The sequence below is a fragment of the Montipora foliosa genome, chromosome 6 (genome assembly GCF_036669935.1).
Source record: "Montipora foliosa isolate CH-2021 chromosome 6, ASM3666993v2, whole genome shotgun sequence".
Lineage (NCBI taxonomy): Eukaryota > Metazoa > Cnidaria > Anthozoa > Scleractinia > Acroporidae > Montipora > Montipora foliosa.
Window position 1 is genome coordinate 51,100,492 of NC_090874.1, and position 17,500 is coordinate 51,117,991.

General features: G+C 39.8%; 1 protein-coding gene across 2 annotated transcripts in view; it reads left to right on the forward strand.

Annotated features, from left to right (window-relative positions):
* LOC138007662 (membrane metallo-endopeptidase-like 1) overlaps positions 1 to 17,500 on the forward strand; it is a 44,308-nt gene that overhangs the window by 8,310 nt on the left and 18,498 nt on the right. For both annotated transcript variants that reach the window (XM_068854699.1, XM_068854698.1), the window contains exons 4-16: positions 692 to 778; positions 2,598 to 2,731; positions 3,389 to 3,620; positions 5,072 to 5,170; positions 5,982 to 6,059; positions 6,927 to 7,027; positions 8,875 to 8,933; positions 9,740 to 9,794; positions 10,467 to 10,534; positions 10,623 to 10,765; positions 11,946 to 12,011; positions 13,177 to 13,272; positions 15,096 to 15,172. In XM_068854699.1, coding sequence (XP_068710800.1) covers positions 692 to 778; positions 2,598 to 2,731; positions 3,389 to 3,620; positions 5,072 to 5,170; positions 5,982 to 6,059; positions 6,927 to 7,027; positions 8,875 to 8,933; positions 9,740 to 9,794; positions 10,467 to 10,534; positions 10,623 to 10,765; positions 11,946 to 12,011; positions 13,177 to 13,272; positions 15,096 to 15,172 — 1,295 coding nt within the window. The remainder of the gene's footprint in view (positions 1 to 691; positions 779 to 2,597; positions 2,732 to 3,388; positions 3,621 to 5,071; positions 5,171 to 5,981; positions 6,060 to 6,926; positions 7,028 to 8,874; positions 8,934 to 9,739; positions 9,795 to 10,466; positions 10,535 to 10,622; positions 10,766 to 11,945; positions 12,012 to 13,176; positions 13,273 to 15,095; positions 15,173 to 17,500) is intronic.

The following is a 17,500-nucleotide window of genomic DNA, read 5'->3' on the forward strand; positions in this document are numbered from 1 at the left end:
AACAAAAAAAAACCGCCAAAAAAATCCCGGCAAAAAATCCTAACTCGAAATCCAACTCGAAATCCTAACTCGGTAAATAGGCAACCTCGAAAAAAATAGGGGTTAAGTTTGTTTTGGAGAAGTTCTTAAATGAAAATGCCATCAGAAAAAAAATATCTTAGCGATCGATAAAAGAAATGACAAAAACATGCTTTTATCGCTGAAAGAAAGGTGCTAACAATATTATTGTTGTCAAGAAACTTTTAGTGTAATTTCTGGTGTGAAATTTGCGGGAAACCTAACTATTTTCGACCTATTCATGTCTTCGATCCTACGGTAAAAATGGCACGATAAAAACATTTGGGCTGAACTGTCACGTACGGTAGCTGTTGTGTATCATTTTTGCATGGGAAATCGCTTGTCAAAAATACTTTTTTCAAATCCTTTCCAAAAAAAGCGCTGAAGTGATGAATCTCAAAAATTCGGATTTAGGTTTAATCCGAAGTATCCTCCTCGAGTGTGGATAGTTTGGATTAATTCATGATCAGTTTTTGGATTTCGCCAAAAAAACGTAAAATACGTTTTTGGTTTCAAGAATCCGTTTTCGGATTTTCCCACAAAAACCCACCCTTAGTTTACCACTTACCTACATCGGTTACCCCCAAAGGTGTAGTATTTTACAAAAGATTTGAAATGATCGTTGTTGTTTCAGATTATTCCCCCAAGAAGTGAAATATACAGCAAATACCATCAATCTATGAACCTGACGGAACTTGAACGCAAGGCTCCAGGAATTGGGGTAAGGTACCTTGGACACGCTCTGTTTTGAAAAAAAATGTCACTTGAAGTGTTCCGTTTAATCCAAGCGTCAATTGCAACGATCGTCAACTAGGTATTAACAACACCAGAGCTGACATCAGCGGCAGTCTTATTTCTGAGTCAGGGTTTTCGTCTGTTTCTGTTTGTGTTGAGAAGTACTGTAGATTGATTTACAAGACATCTTGTCGCCCATATTTCCAGACAAGAAATTTTGTTTAAAAAAAGAAAAATGATCCTGGCCCTTTTCTGTAATATGGACACCTGCTCTACCAACTAAGCTATGAAGCCACACAGTTGGGAGCAGGTCAATTTGGTTATTTTTCTTCAATTCAATTTGGTAAGAATGTTTTAAAAAATGCATCATCGATATCTGTCCTTCAGGGCGCATGCGAACGACGAAAACCCTGAGCACAAAAAGCCAGCCAAATGTCCTTAATTTGATTGGATAAACGAAATGACAAGTGACAGGCGATGACAAGCTAAATTCTCAGGCTTTGCATCCTGTTGAAAACAATTTCTTTCACTGAAAAACTCCCGTTCCGTCCGTATTTGCTCTGTTCTAAACCGGTCAAACCGGGACACTGCAGCGTAGTGCCGTCCCATACTAGTTTGCGCGTTCTCTTGACCAAATATGGTAAAATGGCGTAAGAGTGGAATAATAAAATGAACCAATGAACCTCTGTTTTTCGGAAAGAAAGAGAGGGAAGTTAAACGAAGTACACAAAAGCCACATTTTATAGAAGAGCTTTTGAATCATTTCATATGCAATATGGGTATATACTTAAACAGTGGATAGCGTTGAAAACGCGCCCTGGGCTACTCAATCCTTGCAGGATTAAATGAATTAAAATCATCTTTTTGTGGCATATTGTCTCACTGTTTTAGTTTCACTAAAACATTCGCAGCTCGGTAAATATCCACTACTTGCCTCCACAAACAAACCAAGCATTCTGATTGGTCGATGATGGAAGAAACTTATAGATAGCCAATCATATGCGAGTCTTAGAAGGCGCAATTTTTGCCTGAATGCGTGATACGTTCGCGTTGTTTCTGCATAATTATGATAAGCCATCTTGAAATCAAGTTTTCCAGTATATTATTATAAGTAATCACATGATATTTCTCGTCCACGAGCCCTATTTGTTCGTCTTTGAAAAAATTTACTCTTGCATATTTATTCCAAAATGTACTCGGAATCACGTGATTACCTACACTAATTTGTATATTTAAACGTCTGTTTAAAACCATGAATAAAGAACACTGTTTATTTTGCATCCGATAGCAGAATGTCAGGAATATACTAAAGACGAATTCTTACGGAGCGTTTTCACTCACGTGACCTGTAGCCATATTGGATTACTCAAACAAAAGAAAGTACTTGCATTAAAATAGAGCTCAATTCGCGGAGGATTAGTTTGGTACCCCATCATGGCCGCTATTTCTTTGTTTTGGAACACTAATAGGGTCCCTGTGACGTCATGCGAAAAGCTCTGTATGATAGCTGTTGATCCATATCTACTTTGCGCCAAAATCGTATACCACTCACAGCTTCGTTCCCATGGCTTTTCCACGTCGGGTGTTCCGCGAGAATAGTTCCATAAGAATGGGGCATCTTTCTGCATGTATTCCCAACGATTATTTACCTCTGTTACGTATGGTATTTTTTGTGATCATGACGACCAACGAAACAAAAAAGTGAAGACATGTAGTTTATGCCTGTGCTTTTTGACTTTGAACAAGAGTGAATTCACCCTTGCTTGGAATTGTTATCAATTTGTTTCCTTTCCATTTCCTCACAGTTTACATGGGTGAGATACTTGAACAGCATCATGAGCCAATTTAATATTCGGATTAACGACTCCGATAGAGTGCTCGTTCCATCACCGGAGTATCTAAAAAACATGTCCATTATTGTCAACGGAACCGATAAGAGGTGAGGAACCTACCTGTTGTCTTATAGGAAGAATACGATCAGGCATTTGTTGACAACAAAACCTGCATGTAATCACTTAGTCGATAGGCGGGTTATCGGTCGGCCTAGCATGCAATCAGCCGGCCGGACGTCGGATCAGTCAGTGACGAAGCCAATCAGCTTTCATCGAGTCAGTCACGTGAACAGTTAATCATTCAGTCGGCAAAAAGTCGGGTAGTGGGCTTGTTAATTAGCCAGCCGCAAGAAAATATGACGTTAGGGAGAGAATCGTTTGAAATTTACTATTTGCTCTCCATTAAACTGGCTCCTCAAGGAAAAACCTTACTGGTTAGTTAGTGTAAAGGTGGAATGCGCTGTCATGGGAACAACAAATAACGTAATCTCCATAGAATGGCTGCAATCCGGCTTAATCTCAAAATAAGTTTCAAATAATTATCGAAGTCTCATGCCAGCTGTTAGTCAATAGGCCGTCCGATTGAATTAAAGGATACATTGCGTTTAAGTGGACTGCCATTTATTTGTCTCAAACTTTTGTTTTCCAAAGTTAAAGAAAGTGAAGTGAAACTGAAGCACAAAAAACTCATCAGTTTGGTCTCTCGATCGATTTGGAAGCTGTCTTGCCTTATATTCAGCCTGACTGAATCTTTTATTTCCCAGGACCCTGTCAAACTACGTGATGTGGACTTTTGTGAGCTCAATGATTCCCTACCTGTCACGTGAATTCCGGGGAGCATTTTTGGATTATCAAAAGGCAACCGGAGGACAAAAAGCGGCTAAACCTCGTTGGCTCTCTTGCGTCGAGGATATAAACAGCTTCCACAATGGGCTAACATTTGCGTTGGGTTACTTGTGGGTCTCAAGCTCTTTTGACGTTGAAATAATACCATTTGTGAGTAAGAAATTCTTTAATAGATTGAGGATATTAAACGGTGGGATAAAGTTGCCAAATTTCTTCGATTGCCATTACTCCGATTGATTATTTTACGACCGAGCAATGAGAGTGATTAAAATGATGTTTCTCACACAGGATTGATAACAAAACTAATATACCTCAAAAGGGAATGGTTCTTTTAGCGCGTTGTGATTGGTTAACACAGAGGTAATTAGCATAGTAAAAAACGAGGCTAAATTTTGATTGGACCACTATGAGTCAACGCTGGAAAAGAATGCTCAGGACCCGCGCTTTATCTCACGTGACTTACCGGAGACTTTGACCAATGACAAAATATTGTTACTTGAAACATCAAACAATCGTGAAATATTCTTTTTATGAGGCTGTTGCTTATTAACTCAATAGCAAACCAAAATTTAAAAAAAAAACAGTTTACTGCATGCTCGAAATACGTCTCTGGTGTGTTGATTTGTCCGTTTACCTCTTCCAGTAATTCTTTTTGAGTTACCATTCGGTTTTCGCCGGTGGTTGAAAACTTGAATCAATTAGACTAAATCATGGTCTGAAATCCGAGCAAAAAGTCGAGAAGCCGTCGTTGCTTGAAAGAACAAGCAACAAGTGGAAGGAAAAGCAGAGTAAGCACTTCCGGGACCTGATAGTTTTGTTGCTAAAGTGAAATAACGTCGTATTGTTTTAGTATCTGAGTTAATAATAATAATAATAATAATAATAATAATAATAATAATAATAATAATAATAATAATAATAATAATAATAATAATAATAATAATAATATCCCAATAGTAATTGGTAGTAATTGGTGCACTGGGAACAATTTCGAGAGGATTTGAAATGCGGCTGAGACAATTGGGGATGTTGTATTGCATGGAACTTTTACAACGAATAACCTTGCTGGGGCCAGGAAGGATTCTGCGAAAAGTGCTGGACACTTAACATTAAGGACATTAAGGACAGAACATATGGCATGGAGTATCCTAGGCCACAGGGTCAGGAATATATTGAACTGCGGATATGAAATCAAGTAAAGCTACGATCCTCGAAGTTATGGACGCAATTTTAGCAATTGCGTAGAGAAGCCTGAAAAATTCCGCACTTCAACGGGGTTTGAACCCGTGACCTCGCTATGCCGGCCCGCGAGGATCATAGCTTTACTTGAAACCCAACCCACATATGACCACGAGTCTGGAATCGAACCCGGGCCACATTGGTGGAAAGCGAGTGCAATCACCACTACGCCATCCCAGGCCTCCTCTCCAAGCTTTAACATTGCTAGAACGAAAAAGGGCGAGATCCTCGTTTTAGAGTCTCTTGCATGATCATATGTATTGTCAAGAAATTTTCGAATGGTGTCTTGGAATCAAGAGATTTCTATGGTCACGAAAGAAAACCGAAAGAATAATATTGCGATTTCGATGTCTTTCTGACAGATTGAAGAAATGATGGGAGGCATTAAGACAGCGTTTCGCGACGAAACACCGCGTTACGACTGGGTTGATAAAGAGACACGGGAAAAAATACTGCAAAAGGTTGGTTCTGAGAGTTCACTCAATGATCACATTTTAAAAAAAACCGTCACACCGATACCCTGTTCACACAGATCGGGACAAATGTTTGAGCGAAACAACTGAATTTTTCCGTATCTGTCTTTCGTGCCCACAAGAAGAAGAAGAAGAAGAAGAAGAAGAAGAAGAAGAAGAAGAAGAAGAAGAAGCTCTTCGGTTGTCCTTTAAAGGCAGAAATTTTTGGCACAGTTTGCGCTTTAAGGCTTGGACAAAAGGTTCATGTTGATTCAACATCATCCAGTATAGTAGGATTCAACAATGTTAGATGGTGTTGGATTCGTTTTGCCAGGCCAGTCTTCTAGGGATTTTCTCTTCGGCCAGGCTGCTTAGCTGCATTTAAGAGATGTTGAAACACCATTTTGATTACGCAACTGACGTATAAATAGCCCATTTCCGAGTTGCTGCATGCCTCAGTTTCAAAGCGAGTCCTGGTGCTCAACCATTCAAATGGAAATGAGTTGTATATTCTCATGCAACTCAAGCTTATTTCCAATGATTTCAATAGTTGAGCATCAAGACTCACTTCGAAACCGAGACAAACAGCAACTCGGAAATGACCTATTTATACGAACTTGAGTAAACGCTATTACAAAAAAATGTAAACGAGTCGTTTAAACCACAAAATTCGTCGTTCTTTCACATATTTGTCCGGATCAGCGGGTGTGAACCTAGTCTGAGAAACGATAAATAACTCAGAAGAGATCCAAGGAAATCACAGTTTCTGATTTCAACTTTTTCCTGATCGTCTGCTAATAGCTACTCTTGTTTCTTGCAGGAAGCTGCCATGAAAACTAAAGTTGGTTTTCCAGAATTGTGTGCCAATGAAACTCTGTTGAACAACTACTATCAGAATGTAAGATTATTTAAGCTAATCTGTCACGGTAGAGAGTACTTTATCGATTGCTGTGATAATCATCTCGCACCACCTTTTAATCAGTCCAATCAGAGGAAGAAGTATACGAATTGCACAGTATATTTCCCAGAAGAAATAGCTGAACTAGCAAAGCGCTAGCGAGCATTTAAGGCCTCGGGGCAATAGACAAATAAGACGAAGGACTTTCTGCACGTCTAAGGCAGATTTATAGCGATTTTACTCTTTCTCGCACGCGTTTCCTGTTACGGCAGGTTGTTTCATTGTCTGGATCCGTTCTGATTGTCCAAGGAGATAACTTAGATTATTATACATTGGTGTCACCAGCTCGATTTTGATTGGCTATAAGCACGCAGCTAATCCTTGCTTGCTCTGTTTCTCTTACGTCATACCTACAAACAATAGATTTTATATATGTAGAATTGACGTCATACCTACAGACAATAGTTTTATGCATGCAGAAGTGACGTCACCTGACACACTAACCAGCAGTTTGATCAGTTTTGTCATGGCGGAGCTCAGCTCAGGAATATGCATAATAAAACAATTATTGAATTCGGTTTTCGCATGTTAGCGATAATTATCAAGGCCTCAGTTTGTGTTATCCGCCTCAGCCTTCGGCTTCAGCAGATAACACAAACTTTGGCCTTGATAATTATCGGTAACATGCTCATCCTCATCCAATAATTGTTAATTGATGGCTTAACTATCTTGCATCTAAGAGTGAGTTTTAATAGAGTTCAAACACGAATAGAGATCTCGCCTACAGTTGAGCCTTGGATAGCGCGGGCCTCAAAAACTTTTATAGCCTCTATTAGGATGCCCTAACTGAATTACAATACATTTTAGCTCAGCATCAGTGGTAATTACCTTGAGAATGCTCTGGGAGTAATGAGTTGGCGAAGAAGGTATTTCTTGTCAAGACTCAGGACACCCGTCGACAAACAAGAGTAAGTTGGGTTTCATTCAGTGCAGTAGAGGATATCATTAATCTGTTACAGAGCCTGGCATTACCAGAAATTTGAGTCATATTGCGTCACGAATACCGCATGTCAATCAAATGGAACAGATAAAAAGGCTGCCCGATGTTGTAAAGAAATGTATGGGATCTAAAATAAAATATCAATTTTTGGCAGTTCAAATAAATTAAATTCGATGTGCCGACCTTTCCCTGATAAATAATATGCAACTACACTACGAAGCAAAGGTTTTTTTACCATTTCGTTCATTGTTTGAGCCGCCAAATAGCGCCAAAATAACAAGGATTTACGCTGGTACTTGCCTTCTAATTTGATCAAAATACCTTCACATACCTTGACTTCCAAGCTTTCAGATGTGCGTGTCTTTGATGCTTCCATAGCACCCTGCTAGCAGAGCCTTTCTTTGCTTGCTCGATTTTGGCGTTCTCGAGAAAGGCTCTGCATGAATCGAGTAAGATCTTTATTGAATATGCGCTGCATGTTGCCAGGATACAGTCTCGAACCCAAGCCTAATATGCCAGATCTCGCCGCTATCTTGGTTTTTCATGGTACAGCGGGCTCAGTTATAACCATCGGTTTTGTCACTAAACGGACGCTCGCACTGGAAAAACCGGTTTGACGAGAGAAAACAAGATTGACTAGTCCAGAAGTTCGGGATGCGGCGGCTTCAAAGAGTTGACGCGATTCGGGCAGAGTCTCCTTTTCTCCTCCTCAGTAAAGAAAAAGACAAAAGGAGGCTCTGCTCGCAGGGTGCTTCCCTCAAACTTTTCTTCAAATTACGATTTTTTTTAAATACGTTAAATAAAACGTTCCACGATAAAACAGAATGCCGCCCATCGGCACCGAAAAGGACGCTTTTTCACGAATGGATGTAGCATTCATCTGGTCGCACGAATGTCCCGCAGGATGTGAAAAAACGGGAAGAAAAACCATTTTCCATAGCTTTCTTAGCACAAAAAAGCTGCCATGTTTATGTCAGCTTAGCAGCCTAGCATTTTTACGCTTTCTACCGCTGTTTCAAATATCTGCAGACTTCAAAATGCGAAAAATCGCGCCAAATTACGATTGTTCTTCGTGTTTTTCACATCCTGAGCCCAGAGGAATACCGCTAAAAATGTTTTTTGTTTTGCTCAATTTCGAAAAGGAAGCCCTAGGCTGTAAGCTAAAAGTCACTGAATCCCCTCTGTCTTATATAAACCAGCAGCGCTGTCTAGAATATGAAATAGCTTTGTCAATATACATGCCATATCCAATTCTGATGAAATGGCATGAGCTTGTTGGAATGAAAGACGAGAGAGGAAATGAGTTTACCGGTAACTACATTGATCTTCTTAATTTTTGGATTCCTGGTCGATGGTTTAAATTAAGTAAGGAAAACGGATCAAGGATCCAAGAAAGATTGAGACGTGAAGCTGGTACAGTTGGTACATGCTGTTTTCGCAATTTGTCGCCAGTGAGCATGCTCCTTTGGTTTCAAGGGTAACCGCAGACACAAATCATCGCGTGAACGAAATGTCGCGAATTTCTGGTAATGGAGAGTCTGAACGGAGATGAATGCTATGGCTACCTACAACAACTAAGCTCAGACGAATGTCTAAACCCAGAGGTTCTTACCAACGGGCGCCTGGATCCTGAATATAACGTAACGATAAGCCAGAGATACGATCAATTGACTCAAATTAAACAATAAATTCTTGCAGGGTAAACACATGATCCTTCTATTGCAACGCTCTAAAGTGACTTTTTCATTACACAATTCTACTCTGGGCACGAATTCGTCAATTTCTTAATTCTAGTAACTACATTTCCTTCTTTAGGTGGTACACAGGACCGCAGATTGTGAATGCTTTCTACTTACCAAGTCGAAACGAAATAAGTATGAGACGTTTGAGATCAGTACTATCCACTTCACGCGTTAATACATTTATTTTAAACTAGCCCGGGCTTTAAAAGCAACTTATTCAAAAAATCAAACGATTTGCCTTGAGCGCTACCTGATGAACAACAAATAAAATAGTAATAGTTATAGTTTAATCACTTATATAGCGCTTTTTATATATGTTGATCAACAGTGCTTTACAATAAAATTATACCATAACAAGAATCCATGCAAATAAATAATTTAAATCTACTAAGAACAATAAAATCTAGATAGCCTAGTGAAATTCAGAAATAAGAATAAAAGGAAGAAAAATACGATCTAAGATAAGAAAGGCTCTCTGAAAAGATGGGTCTTTTATTCCTTTTGAAGACAGCCAGCAACTGAATGTCACGTAAATGAGCAAGCAGGCTGTTCCACAACGCAGGAGCCGCTGCGTGAAAAGATCTTGCACCAAGTGTGGAAAGCATTTTTTCTTTGGGACACTCCAATAGTAGACTATCGTTTGACCTAAGATGGTATGATGACTTTTGCCTTATGTTAACTTTATGACTAAGACGACATGGAGCTTGTCCGTGTATCACTTTTAAAATCGCAAAATAGCTCAGTCCTATTTGACAGAGGGTCTAATATAGATCAAATTCAAGTACCTCGTAAATGACAAACTACTTACGTTCACTAATTATGCAACAGGGGAGGATCCGAGAGCTAGGGAGAAATGCCATAATGATCAATTCCTCAGATACAAGTATATTGAACTTCAATTATAATCGGCATACAAAACGGTTTGGTTTTTTGGACAGATATTTTGGCAGGAATTTTGCAGCCTCCTTTTTATTATGGACGAAAAGCACCAAGGTATGCTCCGAGTAATATTGCAAACTGAGACTTAATTTTAACGACCCTAGACGTATTTTTTCGCCTCGTTTGCTTTCCCATTATTCGGCTCTAAGGAGTAGAATACGTTTTTGCTTCGAATCAAAAGCGAAAAAATGCTCTGTCTAAGCCAGATTCCTGTGTTATGCACAGGTCTAATTTTTAAATGTAAATAATCAAAGAAAACCTGGAAACAATCGCGCGGGAAAAGGCGAAGCCTATGTTACACGTAGCAGTTTTGTTATACGTCCTTCAGCTATTATTTTTTTGGGACACAAGTTAAATAAACGCAGCCCCAAGTGAGATCCCGACACAAACGTTTATGGCAGATTTTTGTTGTTGCAGTCTTTTTCGAAAAAAGAAGTCAGTTTCACTTTCCGCAACAATACTTTTAACGCTACAAGGACTTTTCCAAACGTCGCGTATTTTAATTTGCAACTTGATTTGGAATATTCTACTTTATTTCTTAACGCCAAATTGTCCACACCTATTGAAACTTTTCAAGCGCTTACGGTTGTCTGCCCCTATTTCGATCAGCTAAAGTAATCAAATAATTCTGCCTTCGGGAAATGGGTCGCGAATTATTCTGATCACTTGTACTAGTGTTACTACGGGACACAAACGAACTGTTGCCTTTTTCTCTCTCTTTATCAGGTCGGTGAACTATGGTGCAATTGGGATGATACTGGCGCATGAGCTGTCCCACGGTTTTGACGCCACTGGTGAGCTGAATTTCAAAAACACTAAACAAGATATTCATGCACGTATCAAAGGCAAAAGAAGCTGAAGATTCTCTTTTTCGTTCTTCAGGGAGGAAGTTCAACAAAGACGGAGAAATAACTGAAAATTGGTGGACAAATTTCACGACAAAAGGGTTTGAGAAACGAGCACAATGCATGGTGGACCAGTATAACAAGTATTCCGTAGACGGTGGGGAACGGGGACCAATACAGGTAAATCACGTGATTAAGCGAGAAGAACGTTTACCCGAAAATAAGTAAACTCCATAGATCTACTCCACCTATTCCATATCCACTACGTGGTGTACCTTCATGGAACGTCCTATATCGAATATCTATAAAAAGACGATCTACAGTAGCTGTTGCCTGCGTACCAGTCTTTCTCGCTACCTTTTGAAATAGAGCGGTTTTCATTTGAGTGTCGAAAGTAATTAGCGAATTGCTTTGGTTTTGCATTACTTCACTCTGTGATTGGTTCAAAGTTCTCCTGCCACTTTTTCAACCAATCAGAAGTGAAACCAAAACCAATTGTGGCCCGCGCGTGCACATTTTCCCGCGCTTTGTGTCGCCAACGTGTAATTACTTCGAGTTTTGATTGGTTTACCGGATTGTCTCCGTCCTTTTTGATTGGATAAAGTAATTGGTTTTACGACATTATATCAAGTTAGAATTAGGTGATACAGTGGTGAGACAATCAGATCTAGTTTGTCTCGTGCTACTATTGACCACTTTAATAAATACATTCTTTTGTGTGTTAATTAGACCTACTGCCCTCATTTTGAAACAAAACTGAATTCTGGGTTTACCTCGGAGTAAAAACTTTTGAAACTTTTCTTTGTTTTGTTAGCTCGTGGTAGGGCTAGGTTATTGTTTGATGTTTTTTTTTCTCGTGTTATGTCATCCGTGAGTTTCACAGGTGTTTACGCCGAGGATGAGCCAAAATTCTTTTGAAATTTGTTCATCGTTCGAGGTTAGAAAGGCACTTGGTCGCCATTATGAAAGAGGTCTATGGTTTGGAGAAATTTGAATGTGTAAAATATTACGATTCAAAGATCCAGTTTGAATCGTAACTTTTAAAATTCAATTCGCTTCTCCAAACCAGAGTAACTATGTTTGCTAATTCTTTCATTCCGAAAAAGCTTTAGTTAATAGTTTACTGACCTTAAACCCCTAAATGCGAGCAATACCACGTATGGCTATCCGACAATCCACTCGTAGTAAAGATAGAGGGATTTTAATGTGTACAATTAAACCACGAATCAAGTCAATGTATTTCAGTTCGTCAATAGCATTATTGAGGAGATAAGTGTTAATTACAATGAGGACATATTTTCCTGACAAAGCGGTGCCAAGCATCAGTATTCTCATGGTCGTTGTTTTTACTATCGAACAGATTAATGGCAAACTTACGTTGAGTGAAAACATTGCTGATAACGGGGGCGTCAGAATGTCTTACTGGGTGAGAATCTCTTTTTTTTTTGTTTGCTTCAGTTACTTGTCTCCTTCGAAAAACCAATTTTTTGTGTGCCTCGCGGCCCTTGCGTAGAGAGAAATCTGAAATTAATGAATTCGCAGTAACTTTTTTTGGGTTGAAAAATGAAAACTTAAGTTAGTCAATAATTTGTATTATTATATGACTAGCTCCGTGAGAGGGCAAGATGAACCAAATCGCGCGCTGTGATTGGCTACCCGAGCGGGCAAGATGGAGCGATACTGCCCGCTCGGGATTTCTCGCTTGGTCCCGCAAGATCAAAGATCTTGTTCTGTCAAGATGGCTGGATATTGGCCTCGTTCTTTTTGTGCGTGTTTATAGACCTCGACTTCGTCTCGGTCCATAAAAACGCAAAAAAATAACTTGGCCAATATCCAGCCATCTTGACAGAACAAGCTTGGTAAATAACCCATATTTATACTATAAATCAGTGCTTGTGTGAGATAGTCAATGGAAACTACCACCGAAAGGTCTTTCTATATTTGTGTGCAACATTGCAAGCTAGTCGTTTTTATTCTTTATATTTAGTTCTGAAAAGAGGCCCTGAGGTATGCCTGCCAGCAAACTGGATTCTAAACCTAACGATCGTTGTTTCTTAGCCTTCGGATCCCATCTGTAACACTGCTCAAATATTCCCTGGGTACTGACTAGTGACATACAGTACTACTCGGTTAGGGAGCAATGCATCCCGTCCAAAGTAACATTCCTTTGAATGGTTAACCAGTTTACTATTACTAGATCCTGAATAAACTCCGGCCTTCTGCCCCCTCCCCCCCCCCCCCTCCCCTTCCCTCTCCCCAGTTAATCTTTTAATCAATTTGCAGCTGGCAATCATAAGCCCAAGTGTACACCAGTACATAAATTCTGTATACCTTGCAGAATACATATACAAGCTTAAGTACCTCAAAACTACGGTGACTTGATATTCTGGCCACATAAGGCATGATCTTTGACAGGCCGTCAAGATAAAAAAATAAATAAAATATTCAACTTTTCTGAAACTTATGAATCCCCTGGAGCTTCGGTGAAGAGAATCACCTTAGTTACCTCTGTGCTGAAGCTGCCGTGGTTGTCTTGTAAAATGCGTCTTAAAGGTTTTAAGCAACCTTCTTATCTTAACCTCTACAAATAGGCTTACAAAAACTGGGTAAAGAAAAATGGTGAAGAGAAACTATTGCCTGGCTTAAACAAGACTAACGAGCAACTGTTGTTTGTCAGTTTTGCTCAGGTAAGTCGACCAATACAACCCAAGTCTTAATTAAATATAAGCAGTTGCAACAGACAGACCGAAAAGAGATCAGTAGTAAACACGAGTGACTTGATTTTCTTACCGCTATAGGAAAAATACAGAATATTAGGTCCTGCCTTCTGGTCAAAACTTGACAAATTTATTCGATCGTCTGAATCATTGGACATTTAAAAAAAGCGCATCAAAACGGTTAATTTCAAAACTCTGTTGGATAATACTTGTAAAGACTGCCTTTTATGTAACAACTAATAAGTGTCTGTTATGTATATTTCTTAACACTTACGCATGCGTAATTATATCTTATATTTTATTACTTACTAGCAGAAACCCATAAGGGTTGAAACGTGTAACGCGCGTTCACAGCTTCCGAATATCCAGTGCGAACTGATTGGTTGAATGTTTCAGTGCTAAGTACCATATTTGGAAACCCCTCGCTCTTGTTGTTCCAAATATGGTACTTAACAAATTGAATATTCGGAAGCTTGTTTTCTAGCAAACAAGGGGCCGTTACACGTTTCAACCCTTATGGGTTTTTGTTACTAGTTAATTATAGTTAGGCGTCCCAATTAGTGTACATTGTACGCTAGCGATTTTGACACAATAATAAAGTTCTTACTTACCTTAATAAAGTCGTGAGATATTCCCGGGATCCATGCCTCTTCTGCTTTGACTCGGCTGAAAAAAAAAAACTTTAAAAAAAACCTCTTTGGTCAGAAGTACTTTTAAAAGACAACAAAGTCCCTTCGACAAAACAATAGGCAGCATTTATCATACGATGGAATGTTTGGAATGAAGACACGTTAGTCATGAAGACACGAAAAAAAAACGTTAACATTGTTTTTCTGTCGTTAGCTACTGATACCTTTCCATTTGCTTTCTTCATGCATGTTCTGTGAAAACCTTTGAGTGACTAATAAAGTTCTTAGCTTTTTCAATTCTGGGCTACCTGCACAATGTCATGGAAGTCACATCGTTTGCGATGAAGACGGTTGGTGGTTCGCGTAGCCCGGGTGACGTGGTCGGAGGTGTGTAGCAAGCCCGGCCTTGTTTGCACAGGGTCTTGAACAGAGATGACACACTACTCCTGTTGGGGCTGCGTTAAGAGGATCTCTTCTGCGGAGCCTGCTCTGAATAATGTAGTTGGAACGCTCTGCTTCAAAGTGTTTGATGCCACCATGGATACTCCTACGCCATCATAAAAAGTCCATCATATGCTATAAGTTCCCAAGTTTCTAGGTCGATTGCACAATCTTTAAGTGATGCTTTCAAGCAGTCTTTGAATCGTTTTCTCGGTCTTCCGATCTTCCGCTGACCTCTTACGAGCTCGCCATAGAGCACTTGCTTGGGTTACCAAGTGTCCTGCCCATCTGCATATAAAGGAACTTTGCCTCAGAAAGAAACAGGCAGCTTCCAGTAGGAAGGAATGCACAAAGGCGCGAAAACGCGGGTTTGGCACTATCGAGGGCCCGTTTCGGGCTTGTTCACAGAGACACCTGTTTACCGGTGTACGCGGGTAAGGGTACGTTACCGAACCCGTAACCGATTCTTTGCGTAGAGCCATTTTGATCAGATACCCATAGAGCTAACGAGCGGGCAATGATGTATTCCAGATCTAAAATCAATTTATTCTTACTAGAAAGCGCTTTCTTTACAGTAAAGTATTCAGAAATTTCGGGAAAGGTTGAGGTAGCATTATCAAAGAGTTCTACAATTCACATTTGTATTGCCAAAGTCTCGATAACCCTTCATAAAAACTTACCCGCTGTTTCTGTTGTCTTCTCATATAAATTTGTTATCTGTAGATGTGGTGCAGCTCGTACAATCCCCAAGCAGCATACCAGATGACAATGGTTGATACTCATACTTTGCCAAAGTACAGGTAATTTTAACTCAAACCATTGCACGTAAAGTGGTTTAGTCGGGAATTTTTCCCAATCTAGTCGCACGCGTTATCGTGTGTGGCCGGTGTATGATTCCTACTGAAGTAATTCTTTGACGATCGCATCAGACACAGATAACCAAATGAGCCAATCAAAAGACTTGCAACCGGTACAAAACGTGGGAAAATGTGTACGATCAAGGGCCAATAGGTCTTGCTTTTACTTCTGACTGGCTGCTAATAGGAACCTTTACATTCCACAACGAGGACGAGAACGAGTGCGAGGTTTGACTGCCCGTTTTTAGCGAAAACACCTAGAAAATTGATAAGGCCATCCCCTCTTTTTTCGTTCAGCGTCGAATACGTTTCCTAATATTGGGTCGATCGGTCGGATTGAAAAAAAAAACTAAAAAAAAAATCACAACGAAAGTCTCGGAATAGGAGGCCTCATACCCCAGCATCATTGCCGTGGAACCTGGAAACAACAAGACGTAAACGCAGAATCTATATGGTGGAAATGTTGGTTGAGGTTATTGTAGAATTAGGACGTGATTTTCTCTATGATGTTACCTTGCTCATTTTTCAGATTAATTAAAATAATTATTTAAGGAGGCTCGAAAGGGTTACAACACTTAGAAGACTCTCTGTTTAGATCGAATGAAGCTACACTGTATCACGTAACAGCAATGTTATAGTACCATATGAAACACCGATTATTTCCAAACAAGATGTGATCATTATTGTGATGTAATAAGTTACCTTGGCGACTGGAAAGCCCAGCAAAAACACCCTACATTTTTAGTTGCTCATATCTCAAAAACGAACTTGGTGACCCCCTTTTTTTTGGCTGCAAAGTGATTAGGAGGCCACGATGAAACTTTCGGCAAAGTGTTAAAAAATTCTTTCTAGAGGATTCAGAGCCACCTTAAAAAAAATAAAAATTAAGGTGGCTCTGAATCAACTAGATATAATTTTTTTAAAACTTTGCAGAAAGTTTTATCTTGCCCTTCTGATTACTTTTCAGAAATAAAAAATGGGGGTCACCCAGTTCGTTTTTGAGATATAAGCAACTAAAGACAAAATAAAGAGTGTTTTTACAGGGCTTTCCCGTTGCCACAGTGACATATTACGTCACAATAATGGCTGTATCTTGTTCAGCAATAATCCGTGTTTCATTTGTTACCACAATATTGCTAATACATGATACAACGTTGTGGTGCCGATCCCTCTAATAAGAGCGTCACTTGGAAGAGTTGAAACTGGTTTGAGCCACCTTAAAGTGAAAAATGGTCTAACTACGTCTTAACCTTTTTTTTTTAAATGCCAAAATTTGGGTCGGTTGGACGACGCTAAACGGAGATAAAAAAAAGAGGATGGCCTAACCCAGACGATTAATCTTACCTTTGTTAGCAGCATAGGTTCCTCAGTTCTTCTTATTGCTGATAAGTGAGCGTTTTTGCTGATCGAAAAATGCCAAAACTGCTACCATATTGTTGCCTTGTTTTGACACGACGACATTTTTGCAAAACCTTGTACTAAAATGACGACGGTATCACGTTTTTCCCACCAAAATGACGCTGGTTTGTGCTCGCTCACCGTTGTTCTATGAGAAAATCTCGTATTCGTAGTCATTCTCGTCCTAGAATCTAAAGCTCTTTAATGTTGCATGGCCTTTTAAGCCATGACGAGTAGGAGTGGTCATGCAATAAAGTGAAGCAGTAGCGCTTTGCACTAATGACGTCATGAAATCATAGGCCCCCAAGTGACTCAGACAAACAAAGATCAGTCTGTAAGAGTCACAAAGGAAATGAGGCATAATATTCGTTTCAATCTTTTCGGTTTTAAGCGACGTCGACTGTGTTCTTGGCTCAATTCTCGAGAAAGAACCAGAACAATACAGAATTGAGCAGCTAGAACGGTGTTTAAATTGTAGGAGGTTGAAATTGACAGGCAAACGTGACGACAGTTTTAAACGAGCGAGGGGCTGTTTTAGGTGGTGTAGACAGTGGAAGTGACCACGCGCTTGATCCGAGGGCCGTTGGCAAAACCTTGGACCGGACCGGACCGGACCGGACTGGATCGGATCGGACCGGACCGGACCGGACCGGACCGGATCGACAAAACTCGGACTGGATCAATAACAAAATTCCCGCTAATAGACACATGAAATCCGTGGGTCACCAGTTAAGGTTACTTCCCACCTTCGCGAGTGTCCTTCGGGAAAAAGTTCGTACGCGCGTTAGTTTCAATAAAATCCTAACAAACTATACATCAGAAGAACGGTTAATAAATGCAGACAGTTTTTTACGCAAGGGCCAGCTGGACAAA